Source organism: Nicotiana tomentosiformis, chromosome 3, assembly GCF_000390325.3.
Source record: "Nicotiana tomentosiformis chromosome 3, ASM39032v3, whole genome shotgun sequence".
NCBI classification, from domain to species: Eukaryota; Viridiplantae; Streptophyta; class Magnoliopsida; order Solanales; family Solanaceae; genus Nicotiana; species Nicotiana tomentosiformis.
In genome coordinates this window covers 5,350,012-5,373,729 of record NC_090814.1, presented here as the reverse complement: position 1 = coordinate 5,373,729, position 23,718 = coordinate 5,350,012, and the positions used below count along the sequence as shown (strand labels likewise).

General features: G+C 36.9%; 2 protein-coding genes across 2 annotated transcripts; one reads left to right on the top strand and one right to left on the bottom strand.

Annotated features, from left to right (window-relative positions):
• Positions 1–341: 341 nt before the first annotated feature.
• Positions 342–1,954, top strand: LOC138907293 (uncharacterized). Its single transcript, XM_070197886.1, has 2 exons — positions 342–1,041; positions 1,245–1,954. Exons 1-2 carry the CDS (start codon positions 342–344, stop codon positions 1,952–1,954), a joined length of 1,410 nt encoding a protein of 469 aa, XP_070053987.1.
• A 17,731-nt stretch (positions 1,955–19,685) lies between these two features.
• LOC138907292 (uncharacterized) lies at positions 19,686–20,213 on the bottom strand. The gene has a single exon (XM_070197885.1). It carries the CDS (start codon positions 20,211–20,213, stop codon positions 19,686–19,688), a length of 528 nt encoding a protein of 175 aa, XP_070053986.1.
• Positions 20,214–23,718: the final 3,505 nt, after the last annotated feature.

Here is a 23,718-nt window from a genome sequence, read left to right as displayed (position 1 = left end):
GGTTGTAATCTAAAGTTTGCTCAGTAATGAAGTTGAAATCCTACAAGGGTAGGTCGTAATTTTTAATCCCTTGAGCTGGGAGTTTTTCACGTAAAACTTCTTTGTCTCATTTACCTACTGTAGTGTGCGTGTGTTCTGTGGGAACTAATAGAGAACCTGATTCTCTATATAGTTTGGTGGACCCTTAAATCCTATCAATTGGTATCAAAGCAGGTTCTTTCTATCAGGCTAACACCTAGAAAGGATCCTCAAGGCTGCTTCACCAAAACTTCGAAGAATGTCAATCTACCTACAGGCCACCAAGATTTAATGGTCAATACTATGGATGGTGGAAAACTAGGATGCACGACTTTATCATAGTTGAAGACTCAGAGCTCTGGGACGTCATCTGCGATGGACCCTTCATCCCCACAAAAACCATTGGCGACCCAGCTGTAACAATCCCCAAAACAAGAAAGGAGTTCAATGATGCTGACTGCAAGGCCATAGAAAAGAACTTTCGTGCAAAGAAAATTCTTGTCTGTGGTATCGGTCCTGATGAATACAACAGGATCTCAGCATGCCAATCTGCTAAGGAGATTTGGGAGGCTCTTCAAACAGCCCATGAGGGAACAACACAAGTTAAGAAATCAAAGATTGACATTCTTACCACAGAATATGAGCTTTTCAGAATAAAAGATGATGAATCTATCCAGGACATGCATACTCGGTTCACATCTATTATCAATGAGCTTCACTCTCTTGGAGAAATTATTCCAAGAAACAAACTTGTCAGAAAAATACTTAGTGTACTGCCCAGTTCCTGGGAAAGCAAAGTGAACGCTATCACAGAGGCAAAAGACTTGCAGAAGCTGACCATTGATGAACTTGTTGGCAATCTGAAAATGTATGAAATGAAGAAAAATAAGGAAAATGAAAGAAGAGAGCCCAAAAGAGAGAAGAACCTGGTCCTCAAGACAGACAATAATGAATCAAGTGGTGAGGATGCTGATATGGCTTACTTGACAAAGAGATTTCAGAAGATGGTCTGCAAAAATAGAGGTATTCCAAAGAAGGACAGCTCTAGCAAGCCAAGATGCTATGACTTATGTCATAAGTGTGGGAAGTGAGGGCACTTTATCAAAGATTGTCCTATCTTCAAGCAAGATCAGTACAAACACAACTCAGACAAAGCAGCTAAGAGGAACCAGGTTCCTGACAAACGATTCGAAAAAATGATGTTGCCGACAATGTTGTGAAACAAGCTCTTGCTGTATGGGGAGACTCCTCAAGTGAATCTAGTGAAGATGATGATAAAGGTGACATCTCCATGATGGCAGTAGAAACTGAAGCAACTGAATATGACTCTATCTTTGCCCTGATGGCACAATCTGATGATGATGAAGATGACGATGAAGATGAGGTAAACTTTCTAGATATTCAAAGAAATTTGAAATCATATTCTCAAAAGAAGCTTATATCTTTGGCTAATGGTTTAATTTATGCTTATCACAGTCTCATTAATGATAAAAATGTGCTAACCACGGAACTAGGAGAAATAGAACACGAGAGAGATGATCTAGTGGTAGTTATGGTTGATCAAAGAGAGACCATTGAGAGTCTAAAAAGAGAAAAAGATACTTTGACCGAGAGAATTGCAAAAATAGAGCATGAGAGAGATGACCTATTAGTAGTATTCGTGGACCTAAAGAAAATAATTAAGGAACTAAAAAGGGAAGGTAGGTATGAGATTACCCAAAAGGTAAAGGAAGTTGCAAGTGAGGCACACCTTAGGCTTGAAGATAAGATAAAATCAGTGAAATCTAGTCTATGTGTGGAACTTGAGAGAAACAGACAGCTTCAGGAAGATCTAGACAGAGTTAAGAATGATCTAGAAAAATCACTCAAGTGGACCTGGTCTTCTGATGTTATCACTGCCTTGTATAAAAACAATGGGGGAACAGGCAAGGGATAGGGTTCCAAAGGGAAAAGACTCCTTACAACCCTCATAGCAAGTATGTTACTGTACCTGATAACTGGCTTTGCACTCACTGTGGCAACACTGGCACTTTAAGGAAACCTGTAAGGCCAAGTTTCAGTCTCAACAGAAAAACAAACTTTTTGCTAAAAAGGTAACTATTGTTAGAGAACCTGGTCCCTTATATAAAACTCGTGTGATGCCTGTTTGGACCAAGAAGGTCCTGATTCATCCCTTTTCTCATTACAAGGGACCCAAACTTGTTTGGGTTCCTAAGTCTAACCTTTGATTTCCTTGTGCAGGGAGCAGTGAAAGGGAGCAGCCAATAATGATAAATGGATAGTGGTTGCTCGAAGCACATGACTAGAAGCATAAATAATTTCCTTTCACTCAAATCCCTGCAATGAGGGAGTGTATCCTTTGAAAACGGCAAAAAGGGATACATTTTGGGAATTGGAAGAATTGGGAAGTCTCTTTCTCACTCAATTGAAAATGTGTACTACGTGAATGGATTGAAGTACAACCTGTTAAGTGTCTCCCAAATCTGTGACAAGGGAAACAAGAGTGGTGATCTCAGTTGTCTAAGTGTTGTTGATGATGATGCTAAACTATGGCACAGAAGGATGGGTCATGCAAGTTTCACGTTGCTGAACAAGTTGGTCAAAAAGGACCTGGTTCGTGGCCTGCCCAACTCAAGCTTCAAGGATCATAAAGTGTGCGATGCAATGTGTTGAGGAAAGTATATATGTGATCTTTGATGAATCTCACCACTCATATGGGAAGGATTCACATGATAAGATTAATCAAGAAGGAGAATAGTCAATTATCCCTAGTGAAGTCATTGACATGGCAAATGGAAAAACTGACATGATGAGTCAGGTCAAGGATTCAAATGACAATGGCACAAATGAATCTCCAGCTGACATAGAGGAACTTGGTTCCTCAATCACAACAACTGAAGTTGAAAATAGAGTTGCTGATGTAGATCAAGGGACCCCACATGCAGAGAGAGAATCACATTCAGAAATACCTGGACCATCCCACAACAAGATTCGGGTGTCTAACTGAAAATACAAAAGTTCACATCCTCTTGAAAATGTGATCACTCCTCTTGATTTAGGAATTCAAACCAGATCAAAGGCAACAAATGCGCTTTTCTTCTCAGCTTTTCTCTCTCAAATTGAGCCCAAGAATATCAAAGAAGCATTAAAAGATGCCGATTGGATTACAGCTATGCAAGAAGAACTCCATCAATTTGAGAGGAACAGTATATGGCACCTGGTTCCACGACCTGCTGACAGAACTGTTATAGGAACCAGGAGGGTATTCAGAAATAAACTTGATGAGTTTGGAAACACAACAAGGAACAATGGAAGGCTAGTAGTTTAGGGCTATAATCAGGAAGAAAGGATTGACTATGATGAAACTTTTGCTCCAGTTGCTCGAATGGAGGCCATCAGAATTCTTATTGCCTTTGCATCTCATATGGAATTCAAATTGTTCCAAATGGATGTCAAAAGTGCTTTTCTGAATGGCTTTCTAAAAGAAGAAGTCTTCGTCAAGCAGCCACCTGGTTTCAAGTGCCATGAGCATTCCGAACACGTGTTTAAACTTGACAAAGCATTATATGGACTGAAGCAGGCTCCTCGTGCATGGCATGAAAGGTTGTCCAAGTTTATGTTGACTACATCATCTTTAGTGCAACAAATGATTCTCTGTGTGAAGAGTTTGCAACGCTTATGGGAAGCGAGTTTGGAATGAGCATGATGGAAGAATTGAATTTCTTCTTAGGTTTGCAAGTCAAGCAAACTTCTAAGGGCACAATGATAAGTCAGCAGAAGTATATCAAAGAGCTTCTGAAGAGATTTGAGATGGAGAGTTAAAAGATCATTGATACACCTATTGCCACTGCCACTCGCCTAGATATGGAGGAACCCGGTTCTCCTGTAAACGAGACTATGTATAGAGGCATTATTGGGTCACTTCTATATTTCACAGCAAGTAGACCAGACATTGTTTTCTTTGTGGGACTCTGTGCCATGTTTCAATCCAATCCAAAGGAGTCTTATCTGAAGGTTGCAAAGAGAATTTTGAGGTATCTCAAAGGAACGCAGGACCTGGTTCTCTACTATTCCTCATAAGATAACTTTGACTTAATAGGGTATGTTGATGCTGACTATGTTAGTTATCTGGTGGATAGGAAAAGCACTTCTGAAGCTGAGTATGTGGCGGTTGCCTCTTGCTGTGCTAAACTACTGTAGATCAAGCAGCAGCTAGAAAATTTCGAGACAATGTTGAGAAAGGGCTCATCTGCATGAAGTTTTGCAGCACAGAAGATCAAATTGCAGATATTTTCACCAAAGCACTAAGCAGAGAGCACTTTAAAAAGAATCGCTTGGCACTAGGGTTGATGAAGTCTAGCTAGGGACCTGGTCCCTCGATGATTGGCTATGAAATAAATGTATAGGTAAAATAGCAAAAAAGTGTTTTCTGGCAAAGTCTAACTCACCTCTATACCGTTACAGGTAGACAAGCATGACGATTACAGAGTAGATAAGTAGTTAATGCATTGCACGTTGGTCAAAGGATGAGGCTTACATTTTCAAACTCTGCCAGGGAACCTGGTTCCTTTGACACATGTTAGTAGCTCTTTCGTACTCTAATGCACAATTTTTAAACGGCTGAAACGGTGCCACGTCATTATATTATCAGTTTCTTTTTGCTTCTTGAATCAAAGTGTCTCACCCTTTATGAAGCGACCCGACTACCCAAAATTGACACTCAATCGGTCTCTAACTCCTCTCAAATAAATCCATTCACAGTCACTTTCAGAATTGTTCATATCACGAATCCAAAATTCCTTTTTTTTCCTTTTTCAAACTCTCTTCTTCAACTAACTACACTCCATTATGTCTGACAATCAGGAAACATAAAATGTTCCAAGCATTATCTCCACTGTGTCCTCATTCATTGAAACACCAATGATAGAGCTCACACTCCCTGTTCCGACTAGTCCAAACCCTAAGCTAGAGTCACAACCACCCTCTGCTTCCTCTCAAACCCAGTCGAGTTCTGGTTCTCATCGGAGTCGCAAAACATCGACTCCCAGGAAATTTGTGATTGTGACCTCTACTTCTGCCTCACCGGAAAAGATGGTTGATGAAGACATAGTGGATGAAGAAGAAAATCAATAAATTTTTAGTCTACCAGTGGAAAAAAGTTCTGCTAAAGAACAAGGTGTGGGTCATACCAGTGATGAATCGACAGTGGAAGCCCCGGTCTTGGATCCTACAGGGGGAAGATAATGGTACAGAGGCCGAGGGAAGGAAACTGGTGCATGTCAAAAATCTGGCACCAGACAGTACTACTAGGGAACTCCCTGAGGGGCCTGATCCCTCTACACAAGAGGAGCACTATACTCCTACTTGGGATGAAACTCCCCGTTCTTCTAAAGAACCCCAGGTAAGTACTGATCTCGCTCCCTCTCCTTATTTCTATGCTGAGCCATTGGCCATTGTTTCTCCCGAGATGCGATCTCTGTCTGAGGAGGAAAATGAAGGGAGTGAAGATGACTATGATAATGTGGCTCTTGCGAGCTTCATCAGGACTAGGAGTAGTCAGGAAACTCCCCAAGAGTCAACTTCGAAGAGACCTATCACTAGGTTGCAGAAGAAGGAAGAATTTGAGTCAGTTTTAAGGAAAAGCAAAAAGAAAAAGAAGAAGAGGAGATTGGTGAAAGATGGAAAGGTTGTAAATGAGAAGGTAGTGCCTCCTACACTAGTCGTTGATGTTGATGATGAGGTAGAAGAGGAACCTGGTTCCTTGGTTCGTAAGTCCTCATAAGAAACCTATTGTTCCAAAGTCCAGAAGGGAGTCATATGTGAGTGAAATGGACTTGAGAAAGGTTGAGGATGAAAGATCTTGTGAAAAGGTAGTTGAGGAATCTGGGGAACAAGTGACAGAAGAATCAGTTGAAAAAGTGTCTGCGAAAAAGGTGTCTGAGAAATCTGCTAAGAAAGGAAAGAGTGCTCGCACATCAGTAAAAATGAAGGGTGATGCTAGTGAGGAACCTGGTTCCTTCAAAAAGACCAAGATTGATAATACCCAGGATGCTAGCAAGGAAAAATTGAAATATCAAAAGGTGTTGTGGGGCCGTACATTTGCCCCTGATATTCTGGATATGGCTGGCATGCGCCAATTGGTGGAGATCTGTGAATTCCAACAGTGGACACACCTGTTCATAGGTGACTGTCCCAAAGTTTATGAGGACGAAGTGCGCAGTCTTTATGCCGACATCTTTACAGTTAAGGATGATCATATTTGTGTGATGGTGAATGGTGTTGATCTTGTAATGTACTCTACTGTGCTGGGAACTATCTTGGGAGTGCTTGCTGAGGGTTTGTCTTCTGTTCACGGAACCTGCTCTTTGAACTTTAGAAATGCTATCTTGAAGGATAAGGCAGTCCAGCAAGGGGAACGGGTACACAAGAAGGCCCTCCTTTCCATTGTACCAACTGCTGTTTGAATTGGTGAACAAGGAATTGCTCCCTCGTGCAGAATGAAGATCCATTACATCTCGGGCAGACGTGATTCTCATGGAAGTACTAGATGAATACACAACTATCAACCTGCCTGGCATCATGATAGAACACATGCAGAAGGTGGCAGAGTTCAAGGATGGTAATCATGGGCTGCCTTACGGGCTCCCCTTCACTAAAGTTTTTGAGTTCTTCAAAGTCCCTTTGGGAAAATCCAAAGTGGGTACTCGTAAGCAAACCTTCTCCAAGACCACCCTCAAGGAATGTGAGTGCATTGATAAGGTTGGAGGGGTTGGTAGCACTTCTACTATCTCCCAGTTGATCAACGCCCAAAACAGTGCCACTGATGAGATAAGGAAGCTAAAGGCAAGGAATGCCATTCTTGAGGTCAGTAAAGTCAGCTTCAGAAGGAACCTGGTTCCCGCAGCTCTCACAACATAGAGGTTGTCCTTCTGACCAAAGAAAATGCCGACCTCAGGAAACAGGTTGAGGATCTGAAGGAGAAACTGCTCAATGAGCAGATGTCAGCTAATGCTCGCATGAACATCCTTCTTAAAACCCTTGCCTCTTCATCTAAGTCTTCCATCTCCAGTGCTCCCTAGAACGTGTTCCCTTTCCAGTATCAAATCCTACTGTTTGTCCTTTGTTTTAGTTCTGATGTTGTTTATGACTGGTACTTCTATTTTTGTTGTTTTTGTTTTGTGGATGTGTTGGTAACAATGGAACTGCTCCATGCTTAATTTTCAAAAATTAATAGAAGTTTCATCCTTTTATTGTGTATGTCTTGCTCTTTTGTTTTATTTTTAGTCATGATAGTGCACACATGTGGCATGAGTTAACCAAACTAGACTTCTTTTTGCTTATTGCTTGCTACTGATCTTTTTATGATGCCAAAAGGGGGGAAAATAATTGAGAGGGAACAAGTTGGGGAATAGATTCAGGGGGAATACAGGTTATGTGTATGTGCTAGGGAACAGATTTAGAGGGAATACAGGTTGTGTATGTCATTCTGGCTCTTAAGGAAAACTTCAATTATAAGTTTGTCATCATCAAAAGGAGGGAAATTGATAGGTTATACGTATCCCTATTATGTTTTGATAATCTAACAAACTTATTGATAAGAACCAGATAAGGAACCTGTTACACATCCTCAAGTACTTAAAGAATAACAAGTTTTAGTTCAGGGACGTGGTTCAACTCTTCAGAGTCAAAGGAAAAACAGAGGGAATAGATGGCCACCAGTTCCCATTGGTGACTGTACAAGTCAACTCCCCACAACTGTAAAGTTGCTGCCTGCACACGCAACAGTACAAAAATAGTGCAGCGGTCAACTTTATGGGGAATGCCCTTTACCTAACTTTCTTACATCATTCAAGTGATGTCACAAATGAATTATTTACATCAAGCAAAGGTAAAACAAAATATTTGCACATTCAAAAATTTATGAAGCATTTTCTCTCAAGTTTGTGCCAATCTTGCAAGTGATTCTCAAGGGTATCAAAAACTAAGAACAACATAACGAAGGACCAGTTTCATGTATTGAGTCATTACATGTCCTTAGTTATGTTGCTGTTAAAGTTCTTTACTTGTAATTCCTACTTAGCTTAGTTAGAAGTATTGTGTAGGAAATCTTTGTAAATCATAAACCCTTGTGTTTGTGTCTTGCCTAGAGTTAGTCGAGTTGTAAAGTTTTTGTAATAGAGTTATTACAAAGTGGTTTGTAATAGAGTTGTTACAAGTTAGTGAGGGATTAAGAGGTTAATTCATAGGTTACAATAGGTTGTAATCTAAAGTTTGCTCAGTAGTGAAGTTGAAATCCTACAAGAGTAGGTCGTGGTTTTTAATCCCGTGAGTTGGGAGTTTTCCACGTAAAACTTCTTTGTCTCATTTATCTACTGCAGTGTGCGTGTGTTCTGTGGGAACTAATAGAGAACCTGGTTCTCTATATAATTTGGTGGACCCTTAAATTCTATCAAGAATAAAATAGGCAGTCATCATCTATAGAGGCAGAGCTAAGTGCAACCTACACGTTTACGGAACTCAATAGCTTTTGCCTTCAGAAATTTATTAAATAAGTTCCATAAAGTTTGTATTCACATCGAAATAATAATTATGAGACATATGTCATGCGTATATAGACACTTTTTATCACTTAATTTTAGTTAAGTGATATGTATTTTAATATTAATTTATTAATTAATTGTAGGCACTCAATGCCAATAAGAATTTAAAATACTATGGAAATGGAGAAATAACTATGGAATCCCCCTTTGTTCTTATCTTTTCAGTCGAGGCTTAAAAAGACGACCAAATTTTCTGAAGGGAGACGTAATCTAGCTTGGACAAATTTACATGAAATTTTGGACCTTTGAATATTTTCATGCATCACCACTTTGATAATTATGTTGGCATTTTGTCCATTTCTACTACTTGCAATTATCATTTCTTGAACTTGAAGAATTTTCATGTCGCTGTCCACGAATTATGATGGGCCAAATAATTAAGTGTTAGTGGAATAAATAATTAAGTGTTAGTGGAATAACTAGCTAAAGAAGCTATATTGACAATTACCGTCCACCATAACTAGTCTTTCTCAATTGCTACTAGTGGAACCAATACTATTTTGAGATAAATTCAGGATTAAGAGTTAATGATTTTGTCCAACTATTTCAAATTAATTCTATAATAATAATTGAACTTACAATCAACTTTATAGATATCGAATGGAATTCTTAATAAAAATATAAAAACTAGGCAAAAATTATTAAGTTTACGTAAATTTACCTGTAACCGATAAATTATAGAATTCTATTTAAACTTTATGTGCAAATATGTATGAATAGTTTTATATATTAGATTTATTTTTAACGAGTATTACTTTACCCTAGACAAATGAAGAGAGACAAACAAATTTAAATTGAAAACTAATTGAGTTTGCTAATTTCTCAATCACTAGCAAATATTGCCGATTGATTAAATCATCACTTCCCTATGACAAGGGACAAATTTATGATGTCTTCTGTTGCACCCCACATAATAAAGTCATTATTATTTCTCTTTTGTGTGTCCAATGCAAAATCTCACATTTTACCACACCCTTTCCAACTCTCACCCCATCCCACCCTCAAAGAAAATGAGAGAGGAAACCTTGTCTGTCCACAAAATATTCTGTATTTGTGTGGCGTTCGGACAAGGGCTACATCCTAATCAATATGATGTAAATAATCTATCTCAATATAAGTATTAATGACTATTTTTACGGATCGAACTCGTAAAGAAAAAAAAAAGAAGGAGAAAGTAAGAAGAAAAAATGGAAAAAAAATTTACTCAAGAAAGTTTCTTGTATTTCACCGAAAATTTTAAGTATGTCAGCAATAAATGATTGTACTAGTTTTGCAACTGCCGGTTGTTGAATGAAATTCAGTATACTTAGGACAGGTACCTAGTGCTATGGTCTAAGATTTTGTACCATTTAATTTTCTTTCACCCAATATGTCAGATTTCATATGACAGTGTTCGAAATTTGAATGGTGTAGGGTTTAAACATTCATACTTTGAGGATGTTTAACTTTGACCACAAACTCATCAAAACATTATTAGGTGTTTAAACCAATTCAAAAACATCCTGTTATATATATATATATATATATATATATATATATATATATATATATATATATATATATGTGGATCTGAGCGGAGACGGAACTATGATTTGAAGTTTGTGGGTTCTGAACGCGACGCCAAACTCATAGTATATTTTAGTTACTTGGTTCGCAAGTTGTATATTAATAAAAATTTAATAGATTTTCTAGTTCAAATATAACGTCTGCGCAAAAATTATTAAGTTCGGTCGAATCCGTAAATAATACCCTACTTTCGCTGTCGGATTTGAGCCCTCTTTTGGCTAACGTATCAACAATATAAATATACCTTATAAGTTATAAATAATCTCAAAAAATTGTGTACATAATCGTTAGAAACGTTACATAAATCCTTACTAGTAGTATCATTTTTTTCCAGAATACGTTACATAAATATGTATTTTGTGAATATATAGTAACGGATCCAGTTTCATAGCAGTCTAATAAATTAGCATAAAGTGTCGGCTAATCTTAAGGACTGTCAACTGTACGGATTTTGCTAGTTGATTACACTCTTCATGGCATTTAGTCATCTTAATTACACGAATGGCTTTCACTTTCATTATATGGTCTAAACTATTTTTTATAATAGAAAGTTCAATTAACTTTACCCAATATTAAGCTCCGATTTGGATATAGATTTTGACTACTTTTTTTCAAAAAAGTTTGGAAACATTGTTTATTCATGCAATTTGATCAGTTTAAAAAGAAAATAAAGAAAGATTTTTCAAGTTCCAAAAATTAATTTGGGTTGGTTTTTGCGTGAAATTATTTTTTTTCACTCATAAAATTTTAATATTTTCTCAAGTAAAATGCATAGATAAATTATAAGTTGATATCATTAAGAGCATGAAATTTTTGATGTAAATATTTTTGCCCTTTAGGTTGGTACGATGTGATCTTATGATTGTAACCTTTCACCTTCATTTTTGTGCGCATATTTATTGTGATATTTTCACCAATTGTTGCCACAATAGTATTATTATTTATTAGCCCACTAGGTTAGTGCCTCTCGGCTGTCACAAGAAAAAAATTACATAAAAAAAAACAAATAAGCGCCACTCTGTCTAATGTCTTGAATATTATCATCTTATTCTGCATTATGATCAGTCTGGCCATTAGTTTTCTCGGAAATTAATTGCAAACATAATTTGAGCTTTTCATCAATAGAAGATGAAATAAATGCATTGTGTACTTATATGAGTTGAGCACTTGAGCTAAATGAAAAGAATTCAAATATCGCCTACCCGGCTTATTTGGAATTGGCGAATATTTATTATTGTTGTTGTACTGAGGCGTCGTTTGGTATGATTAATAATAGTATTGAATAGAATGTATTAGTAATATTGGATTAATAATGTAGGGATTAGTTATACTGAAATTATTTCTTATAGACTGTATTTGGTTTAGTGTATCGAATAAAACATTTATTGCATAATTTTTTTTAAATTATTTATTTACGAAAATATCATCCACATTCTTTGTAAAGGATTTGAAAAAGGTTTTGAAAGGGCAGTTCTATTTTTATACATGCTTATCCATGTATTAAAAACCATGATATTATTAATACTATGGTTTGTTATGTATAAAAATAATACGGTATATAGTGTATAACTAATACAGATACATATATTAGTTATACATAAGTTAAGAAATATTACCAATCAAGGGATTAATTATCTCAAAATTAATACATATATTATTTTTCTTAATACATCATACCAAACTACCCCTAATAGGACATTACTATCTAAAAATAATACGTTGAGGTGTACATTGAGCTTTTGGTTCTGTAAATTTTCATGAGTTATTGAGGTCAACATCTAAAGAGAAGATCCTAATAAAAGATGCCAAAAACCAGCATGTGCTGTGCCATGTGAATGTAATGCTACAAAACAAAACATAAATGGAAGATTCCCTCCCCCAATAAATCTCATTTAATTTTACATAACAATTTATTCACCCAAAATAGTAACATATTCATTTTTATATTATCAACTTTTTCATAGTCATTGTCGTTATCATTACTATTCTTATTTGCTTATTGCATTCCACTTGCCACAATCATTCATAGCAAGACCAAAAAACAATACAAATATATGTGCGATCAAAGCAATATTAACATAAATGTGACCAAAATCAATTCTAGTATTTGTGTAAAGCAATTAAGTATTATTTCATAATATTTAATCATTATAAAGTTTTGGCACTAAAATATAACAACATTAATTCTTTTCTTGATTTTCTATCCGGTGTTCGATATAGTGAAACTCTATTAAAATCCATATTCGCGCTGGCAAGTCTTACACTAAGGGTATAACATTTCCTAACAAAGCGACTTCATAATCAAGGCTCAAACCCGAGACCTTTCACTACTAGAAATTCGGAAAAACCGAGGCATACCGACCAACGTTGGTCGGTCAACAAAAGCGACCAAAAAATCGTCCAAAGCGGACGGAAACTACCAAAAATACATTTTATATTTTTTTTAAATTACATACCGACTGAAATCGATCGGTATATTGGTCAAATATTTGACCGCAATAGTAAGACTTGCTTAGTCAAAGCACTTCTTTGATTACCGACCAACATCGATCGGTAATGTGGACCCATATTTTTAAATTTTAATAATTATATTATTATTTAAAATATTTTATAAAATTTATAGTTGAATTTACCAACCAAAGTCGGTCGGTTATTACAGGAGAAGATTTTACCGACCAATTTTAGCCGGTAGCTGTAATTTCTAAAAAATAACTAACCAACTTCGGTCAGTCCATAGGTCAAACATGGTCAAACTTTTGAATCACATTAAAATTTACTATCTAAATAATATAAATATAATCCATTAATAATTTATTTTATAATACAAATAAAGAATGCACTAACATATACTATAACAAGTTATATATAATTAAAGTAGTACAACGAAGTGTATACACACACACACACACACATATATATATATATATATATATATATATATATATATATATATATATATATATATATATATATATATATATATATATATAGAGAGAGAGAGAGAGAGAGAGAGAGAGAGAGAGAGAGGTATAGCCGCATCTAAGAACGCGAAGCGCTAGGGCCACACAGTCAGGTTCTTTTGGGGATAGACTTGTGAAGAAGCAATAATCTAATAAGTATATATAATTGATCATCATCAAATATATCTATTTGTACATTGATTTATCGACTTATAACTTATTTAGATGCATCGATGAATATTAAGAACAAAATATCTCGACCTATATAGATGAATATTAAAAATAAAATATCTCGACCTATATCGATTAATCTATGTCATGCAATATTAGTGATGAATGAATGAAATATAGAAGAATACTAAACTTCTTTGACGTGTATATATGTATCACAAATTAAATAAACGAAAAAAGTTATTAGCATTAAGTAAACGAGTTAATATGACAATCGATTAAACATATTTAAAATAGAATAATATTGGCTTACCAATTCATCAATTGATCGAATTTTCGTACGTAGTAATGTATGTGATTGATCATCAATTATAATATAGTGTGTGTGTGTGTGAAATGACTCGTATACTTAATTATAACTTAGAAAATTAACTTAGATAGATGAATACAAAAGGTAAAACAACTTGGCCGATATTTATTAATCTATGTGATTTGTAATTAAGTATAAAACGAATGAATATATAAGACGAAATGTAGAATTCGAATAAAATAAACGTCTCAAATATATACTTTTATTTTTTTTATTATGATTGATTAATTATATATACGTGTGTGAATAAAATATATGCTTATAATTTATTAAAAGTAATAAGTTAATATAATTATTTTTAAAAATTATGCTTATAGTTTATAATTATTTATTAGTAAATATATATATGTGAATAAAATATATGCTTATAGTTTAATTTTTTTTTTTAAGTTTATAATATTTTAAAAAAATAACATAAAATAATTAATTTAGGTTTTTTTTAAAAAAAAAAAATAACCAACCGACTCTGTGGTCAAACACAGTCAATGGCCACTTAAATGTACCGACCGACTTTACCGACTGACGTGGGTCGGTACCTTTAATTCTAGATCTGCAATACGGGGTCTCCCCCTCATTTCTTTTATTCTCTTCTCAAAATTTTCTAACTCCCCACTTTCTTCTTTCTCTCACACACAACACCCTCCCCCCACTCCTTCTCTATTTCCCTCACACAAATCTCATTCCCCACCTCACGTCGCCACTACCCCCGCCGCTGCCGCTGCCGTTGCTACTGCCGCCGCTGCCCCTCCTCCTCCACCTCTTAAAAATTTCAGGTTTCAATTTGAACTTAAATTGTTTGTATAATTTTAATATTTTATTAATTAATTATGAATTAGTTAATTATTGTTTAAATTGATTGTTTTAACTTTGAATTTTATTGAAATCTAGGGTTTAGGTCATGTTAAAATTGAATTGAATTGAATTGAACTGATTACCTAGGGTATAAATTGAATGTTTACGTTTGTATATTGACTTGAGTAGTTTAGTTAGGAATTCAATGTTTAACTTTGAATTGAATTGAGTTTTTTGGATTTGTTCTTGTGAATTGAACTTTTAGGGTATGAATTGAATTTCTAGGGGTAAGTGTTGAACTTTTTGGATATAGCTTATGTTTTGTGGGGTTAATTGAATTATTTAGGGTATTAATTGAATTGTTTAGGGTATGAGTTGAACTTTTAGGATATGAATTGAACTTTTAGGGTTAATAGTTGAAATTTTTTGATATGAATTGAACTTTTAGGGATAAGTGTTGAACCTTTTGTGTATGAATTGAACTTATAGTTTATGTTTAAATTGAATGAATCATAATTAATTATATTTACTATAATTTAATTTTGGTGTAATTAGTAAAAAATAATTTAATTAACTAAAAATAATTTAATTAATTTATAATTGTAGAATAAATTAAGTAGTTCTAATACTTATGGAAATATCTTAATTTATTTTTATTTTATTTGTATAGATAGAACATCGTACTTGGATGTATAATAGGAATTATCCTAATCGACGGAGATTTAGGGACGATTTTGTAGAAGGGGTTGGTGACTTTGTTAGACATGCAATGTCACTTTCATCATACCAAATTGAAGGAATAATTAGGTGCCCTTGTGTCAAGTGCAATTGTGTGAAAGTTTAAAAAATCGGAGGAAGTTAAACTTCATCTTTATAGGAAGGGGTTTATAGAGAATTACTTTGTGTGGACTAATCATGGAGAGATCGATGGTAGCCGTGGAATATTTCATAACATGGTTGTTGGTGAAAGTAGTAGGTCGGTGTATCACAGCCACATGGATCGCATCCAGCTATGTCGCAGTCATAGGGATCGCAACCATCTTCATCATCGACTCTATCTATTTCAGGACTTCGCCTGCGAGACCATAGCTCTGAGCCCCCATCTACACCGTCTACACATGCCTCTGATACACATGTTAAGGATGATGATCCATAGGTATTGCATTATGATCGCTATGGCAGGATCATCATAGTCCCTGAGGGTAACGGGTAAGAGTTATTTGTTATTTTTGCATTTATTATTTTATAATATTTTTTTAAGCAACTATAACACTCGGCAGCACTTGCGTAGTGGCTAATATATAAATAAAATTCCAAAATGGGTCCAAAGCTTACAAGATGTCCAAACCAAAATAGAAGTTGAATGAAGCTACTAGCTATTAAAAGATAGAAACGCTAAAATCTAATGAACTAGCTATTACAACATGATAAGTTGAATGCTTCCTTCTTCTATTAGTGTATGTGAATCCAATTGTCATTGGCAAATACCAAGCAGCACCTATCAAGCTCTCACCAGGCGTCAGGGTATACTGTCCATAGGCTAAAATAAATTCCAAACATCTCCACCACAGAGTTGAAGCCAGCATAGTCTTCCAAGTGTAGCTACTATATGATCTCCATATGCAGTGGACTGATTTTGTCCAAGTATTAATCATGTGCTCACTCATCAAAATTAATGTATAGAAGAGGAGCCTGGCTTTAGGCAGGCTTTGCAAGGCAAAAGCCAGGGTTGAGCTGGCTTTAGGCAGGCTTTACAAGGCAAAAGCCAGGCGTGAGCTGGCTTTAGGCAGGCTTTTCAGGGCAAAAGCCAGGCTTGAGCTGGCTTTAGGCAGGCTTTTCAGGGCAAAAGCCAGGCTTGAGCTGACTTTAGGCAGGCTTTGCAAGGCAACCTGGCTTTAGGCTGGCTTTGCAAGGCAAAAGCCAGGAATGAGCTGGCTTTAAGCAGGCTTTGCAAGGCAAAGGCCAGGCTTTGAAATTGTGCCTTTTGTGATCTTGTAAGCTCAGATCCTTCCCTACTAGAACCTTTAATGTAGACATCATTCTAAACATTGCTAAACCATCCTCAGATTGAGCATGAAAGTATGCTAATACCACTGAGAAATGATTCAACAATCTCCAAAAATACCATATGATGGGTTCAGCATTTTCCTTAGCATTTGGACATATCAGAAGTAGGAAAAATTATACCATCCCACACCTGCTTATCGCATTTACATGCAGGTTTGTGCAGAGTCCAATCCTGTGAAGCCATCAATCTGGGGTTCTTCTCTTTGCTATCCTAACCCTAAGGTTAGGTGATTGAGATTTGTCTAGATTGATCAACCTCCTCCCTGCACTAGGCAGTTCAGAGAATGAATGAAACTCAGATGCACCTGCAAAAGAGAACACAATGTTAGCTATAAAATCCGCCACTGAGTTGCCTTCTCTGAACACATGTTGAAAGATCACATTGAAGTTGTCCTTCATCTCTATAATTTTCTTCACATCCTGTGCAATTACCCAAGGAGGATCCCATTCCCCTTCTATCGCCTTCTTTATCACCAATGAATCAGTCTCCAGTATGAGAGGGTGAAGATCATGCTCCACACAATATTCCAACCCTTGAAGAATAGCCTTAGCTTCAGCTACCACATTATTTGTCACTCCCAGGTCTACTGCCCTAGCGTACACCACATCACCTTCATCATTCCTCACACAAAAGCCTATGGCGCTAGGTTCAGGTTTGCCCTTTGAAGCTCCATCAGTATTACATTTGAACCAACCATGAAAAGGAAGCTGCCATGTTACTCTTGTAGTAATCAATATAGGTTTATATCCTTCAAAGTATTGAATCATGTCTGGCCATAACAATGGAATATTAGGGATCCAAGCATATCTCACCCATGCCAGCTAATGCAATGTCCTATTTATCTCATGAATCACCCTATTTGTGGACACTGAACCACCATGTTTACCTGCATTTCTTCTCTTCAAAAGCTCCTAAGTGATGATAGCTGGTACTGCTTGAAATAGTGGCTTTAATTTTGGACAACACTGAGCATACCACCAATGCCTTATAATCTGCTTCAATTGAATCAATTGCACAGAAATTCCAGCAGCCCCCGTGAACAAGTTCTATACCTTAGAGGCAGTAGGACTTGTGACAAATATATGCTCAATGGATTCCTCTTGGGGCTGCTAACAACACCAACACCTAGACATCACCATTTGCCCTTGCCTCCTCCACATATCTTCGGTGGCTATTTTCTGCCTCCACAATCTCCACAAGAAGAAGGATATCTTGAATGGCAAACCTTTAATCCATATTAACTTGAATTCCTAATTAGGATCAGCCCTATGCCTTAATATTTTCCAAGCACTGCTAACACTGAAATTGCCTGAAGGAGTTGGCATCCAGTATGGCCCATCCCAATATCCCTCACTACCTTCATAATGCATATTTAGCCTTATATGTTCTGCAATTTCCTCATTGAAAGTTTGATCTAGCAGTTGATCATCCCATGCTTCCCCTTGCCGCAGTTCTGCCACCTCCTGAAGATCTTCATTGATTGGAAAATCTTCAGGTAATACGTGATAAAGTAAACCCAATCCAGTCTAATTTTCATGCCAAATATTAGTTGTTCCACTCTTTAATTCCCATACGATCTCATGTTCTACTTCTTCCCTAGCATTCAGCATTTGTCTCCAAACATGAGACCCTCCCCTAAAATGCACCACTGTTGGTAGCTCTTTCTTGCAATACTTATTCCACATGAAATTAGACCACAAAGATTTTGTGGTCCTAAACCTCCACCATAGTTTAGCAAACAGTGCCCTTGAGATATCATTTAAGGACCTAAAACCTAGGGGCCCTTCCTCTTTAGGAAGGCAAAGATTTTTCCATGAAGCCTAGTGTCTGCTTCTTCCTTCTTCCTTTGTGCTCCAAAAGAACCTAGCAAAAGTCTTATGTAGATGCCCCAGGATGTTGTTTGGTAGATCAAGGACTGATAACATGTGAACTGGCATACTTTGCAACACACTAGAGATGAGTGTTGCCTTTCCTCCAAATGACAGCAGCTTTCCTTTCCATGAATGCAATTTAGCCTTCACCTTCTTGATAAGATCCTCATAATAGTCCTTCCTCCTTCTAGTGTAAGAAATAGGACACCCTAGATATGTGAAGGGGAATTTACCTCTTGCAAATTCTGTAGTAGCTCCAACTGCCTGAAACAATCCATTAGCAACCTTTGAATGCATATAGTATGAACTCGTATCTTTGTTGATCATCTGACCTGATATCTTCTCATAGTTCTCCAACATTGCCATAATCTTGCTCAAAGAGGGAGGATGAGAAGATGCAAAGATTATCGTATCATCAGCATATGCCAAGTGGTTTAAAGGATCAGACCACTTAAGCATTCCAAATCCCACAAATAACTTGTCTTCAAAGAGCTTATTCAAAGTCCTGGAAAGAACCTCAGCTGACAAAATGAACAATGCTGGAGATAGGGGATCCCCTTGTTTCACACCCCTTGTCGACTTAAAGAACCCTGAGGACTGCCCATTCACCAATACTGAATACCAGTTATTTGACATCAAGTTCCACACCATGTTGATGAAGTGTTCAGAAAATCCTATCTTCCTTAGCACATGCAATAAGTACTTCCATGAAACCTTATCATAGGCCTTAGTCATATCAAGCTTGATCACCACATTAGCTGGCTTTCCCCTTAACCTTATGTCAGTGATAATTTCTTGAGTCAATAAGATGTTCTCAAATATACTCCTACACTTTACAAATCCGGATTGATTATGAGTTATTAGAGATGGCAAAAAACTCTCCAATCTGTCATGTAACACCCTAGACAAGACCTTATTAATGAAGTTGCTCAGACTAATAGGTCTTAAGTCAGAGAAGGTCTCAACTCTAAGTTTATTGGGTAGCAACACTAGATTGGTGTGAGTGATGGATTTAGGCAATGCAGCTCCTCCATAGAAGTGTAGCACCATGTTGTGTATATCATCACCAATAACATCCTAGCATGTTTGATAAAACAAGCCAGTGAATCTATCAGGACCACTAGCACCCTCCCCACTAAGCTCAAAAACTGCTGCCCTTACTTCTTCAATTGTTGGCAATCTGCTAAGTTCCAAATTCTGATCCATAATGACCATTGCAGGTACATTATTGAGTAAGAAAAATTCAGAAGCATCACCTTCATTTGTGAACTATTTTTGATAGAAGTCCACTGCAGCTGTAGCCAATTGCTCCTGGTCTTCAATCCATACCCCACTGCCACTTTTGATCCTCTTCAGTTGCAATTTCTTTCTTTTTCCATTGATATGATTGTGAAAGAAACTTGTATTCCTATCTCCTTCAGCAAACCAAGTCATCCCAGCTTTTTGTTTCCAATATTGATCCTCAATACTCAAGTATTTCTTCAATTCGGATTGAGCCTTTTGAAGCACAATCCTATTCTCAGTTATAGGCTCTTCTTCAAATAACATCTCCTTCACCCTAACAATGTCCACCAAAATAGCCAATTGCTTGAAGATATCACCAAATGTTTCCCTACTCCATTTTGAGCGTGCTGCCTTCACCCTCTTGATATTCTGCTTGAACATCAAAAACGGATCCCCTGTGAAATCAATTTCCCAATTCTGCCTCACCACATCCATAAATATAGCATCCTTTGTCCAAAAGTTCAAGAATCTGAAAGGCTTGACAAAATTGGTTATCTGCACCCCATATGTCATTAGCAATTATGCATGATCTAATCCAGTTCTGATTAGATGCTCAACTTCAATAGTTGGCAACATGTTCTGAAATGACAAATTCACAAAAATCCTATCCAATCTCTTGAATATACACTCAGCATTGGATCTCCCATTCCACCATGTGAATGGACTTCCTTTATACCCTTGCTCAAACAAACCATAAGAGTTTACACAAAATGCAAAATCCTCATATTCAGGAGGGTGTACTGGAAGTCCCCCTATTTTCTCATCTTCATGCAATATCACATTGAAATCCCCTCTTACCAACCATGGTAATTCCATATCACTTGCTAAGTAATACAAGTGATCCCACAAATCCAACCTCTTCATTGCTGAATATTTTGCATAAATAAATGTCATCATCATGTGCTGCCCCAGGTCATGGTGAAACACTCTCACAGTCACCTGTTGCTCAGTATCCTCCACTAATTCCCATTCCACACTGCATCGAAGAACAACCATATTTGCACATTAATATATGCATAATCAGTCTCCATATTCAACCTCCTTTTATATCTATCAATGAGTCCCTTCTTTTGAAAATGCTCCATCAATGCAACTACGCAAAAATTATGCTCCCTATTCATGTTGATCACCCTAGGAAAGGTCTGTTGTGTATTCACAGACCTTATGTTCCATATTAATGTTTTGATCATCATCATTTAGATAGAGAAGCTGCCCTCCTAGGCATTATTCTTGAAGGTTGTGGTAGATCTTTACTCTGATTATTCTTAGTTTTTTTACCTCCTTTAGCACTAGTTGTGGGTGATAAATCCCCTTCCCTAGCCACTTGTTTGAAGTTTTTTACAGTTGATTCATCATCTCCTTCATCCTCCATTGGATTTTGTCTCAATAAGTCTTCATCAATTGGTGTCACATTGTGTGTAACTAAATCATGTAAATGTTGTAGAGGAGTCTTAAGTGGAACATTAAGATGTAGCTGCATAATTTGATCAGTGCCAGATTCCATAGGCACTTCCTCTATTTCCCCCGATACTCTTGGAACAATTGCCCGCTCATCAGCCTGTTCATACTCCTTGAATTGTAGCTCATAGATACTGCCTTTCCCAAGAGTTACTGTAGCAGTCTACTCTGAAAGCACTGTTCTACTGAGATCACCACCCTTCCCATTGCTTGAAATTTGGTCTGAACCCACTATATCATCCCTAATATTCACATCAACATCTCCATCAAGTTTGTTCTCTGATGCATACACCGAAACACCATCTACATAGGCCAAATTCTCTCCAGTTGCACTAAGGTTGGGGTTTACTGTAGCTGCCTCATCAGGTGAACCCGGCTTTTAGGCCTGGCGTCGCCAGCCTAACGCCTGGGGAGCCTGGCTTTAGGCCTGGCGTCGCCAGCCTAACGCCTGGGGATCCTAGCTTTAGGCCTGGCGTCGCCAGCCTAACGCCTGGGGAACCTGGCTTTAGCCCTGGCGTCGCCAGCCTAACGCCTGGTGAGCCTAACGTCACCTAATATTTTCATGTATTTTTATTATTAAATTGCAGGTTCAGGCCGGGTAAGCAGACTACAAAGATAATCACCAATACGATCAAAAAAGCTTTATGATGACCCCTATGCGACTTGGAGTGATTTTCCATACTCGCTGAAGGAGCAAATTTTCAATCAGTTTAAGGTATAAATGTTCTTTTAAGCAGTTTAATAATTTATATTTATGATGTTTCTATCTAATATTTAAATTTTGAAATGCAGAGCAAGTGTGTATGGGAAGATCGCTATAGCAAGGGAGTTGCTGCAAATTTTCATCATAAAGCCCACAAGAGATTGGCAGATCATTTCTCGGATATTAGAAAGAAGAACAAGAGGCCTGACTGGTCTCTGCACCATTTACGGGATGATTTATTAAGGCAATGACAGACCGAGGAGTTCTTAAATAAGGAGCGAACAAGGAAAGAAAGCTCGCTCATCCGAGAAGGGAGGCTCCTTACACACTAGGGGTGCTATCAGCATCGGGACAATAAGACGAAGATTGGTAATTGCTTAAATTATTACGTCTTTACTTTCTAAGTATATCAATTCTATTTATTAACTAAATTAATTTATTTTCAGGAAAAGAAGTATGGGCGTCCAATGAGCCATGATGAGCTATTCAAGGAGACACATATTTTAAATAAGAAGAAAGAGGGGGATGCATATAGGTGGGTCGAGGACCGGGCAGAGACTACATATGTAAGCTTTAAATTTTCCTTAAGTGTTATAATTTATTTTTATAAGATTTTTTATATACTAATTTAATTTAAAATAACGTTAGGTCGCTACTAAAGTAACGTGGAGGACTTCATTCATAGTCAGCCAGCTGGTGAATCGGGCGAGTCAACCCAACCTTCGGACGAGGATACTGAAAGAATATGGTTGGAGGTTGTTGGCGGTCAAAAAAAGGGGAAGGTATACGGGCTTCCTAAGAAAAACTTCTATCGCTACAGGTGTGGAATGCAAGGAATAGGAACTTCCTCAAAGGGCAAGGCACTTAATAGGGAGAGCCTCTCGGCTATTCAGGAGACAGTGATAAGGCTTACATCCGAGCTAGAAGCGGCCAAGGAAAGAGAAAGGCTTAGAGATGCTTAATTCCTTATTATGCAAGCTCATATCAGAACTCTCATTTCTATTGGAGTTTTTCCATTGCCCCGGTCTCGTGAGTCATCGCCAGAGATTCGACCTTCACGTGATCGTTCCTCTCGTCCTCCCCGTGATCGTTCTTCCCGTCCTCCACAAGACCGTTCTCGATACCATCTTGTAGATAAAATTTCATTAGATGGTGATGATGTTGTAGAAAATACCCATTGACCAATACTTTGATATATTTTAAAATAGACTAATAGAACTAGTTTTGAATTAGATTGAACAATTTTAAACTTGTTGTAATTACTTAGTTTTTGCTTGATTTTGAATTGTGATGTTTAATTGAACTTTGTTAGTTTTAAAGTAATAATTGGATGTTTGGTTGGATTTGTGGTGAATTAGGGGCTGTATGTGGTGAATTAGGGATTTTTGATATGAATTGGGGGTATTGGTATGTTATTTTTATTTGGCAGGTGATGTAGCTACCAAAACATGCATTTTCTGTCAAAATTAATCCTAGAAAACCGACCGACCTTGGTCGGTAACTAATAAAAAAAATTTAAATTATAAATTACCGACCAATGTTGGTCGGTTAATACACATTGAATTCCCAAAAATTCAACATTATCGACCAACTTTGGCCGGTAAGTTGGCTGCCATGTCCAGATTACCGACCAACGTCGGTCGATATTATTAAATTTTAATTATTTATAAAAAATAAAAAAATTCTAATATCGACCAACGTTGGTCGATATATAAAATATTATAGTTTAATTTTTTTCATTACCGACCAAAGTTGGTCGGTAAACAAAAGTAATAAATTTAGAATACCGACCAACGTTGGTCGATAAAATTAAATTATTAAAATAACATTCCGACCAATATTGGTCGGTAATTCAAT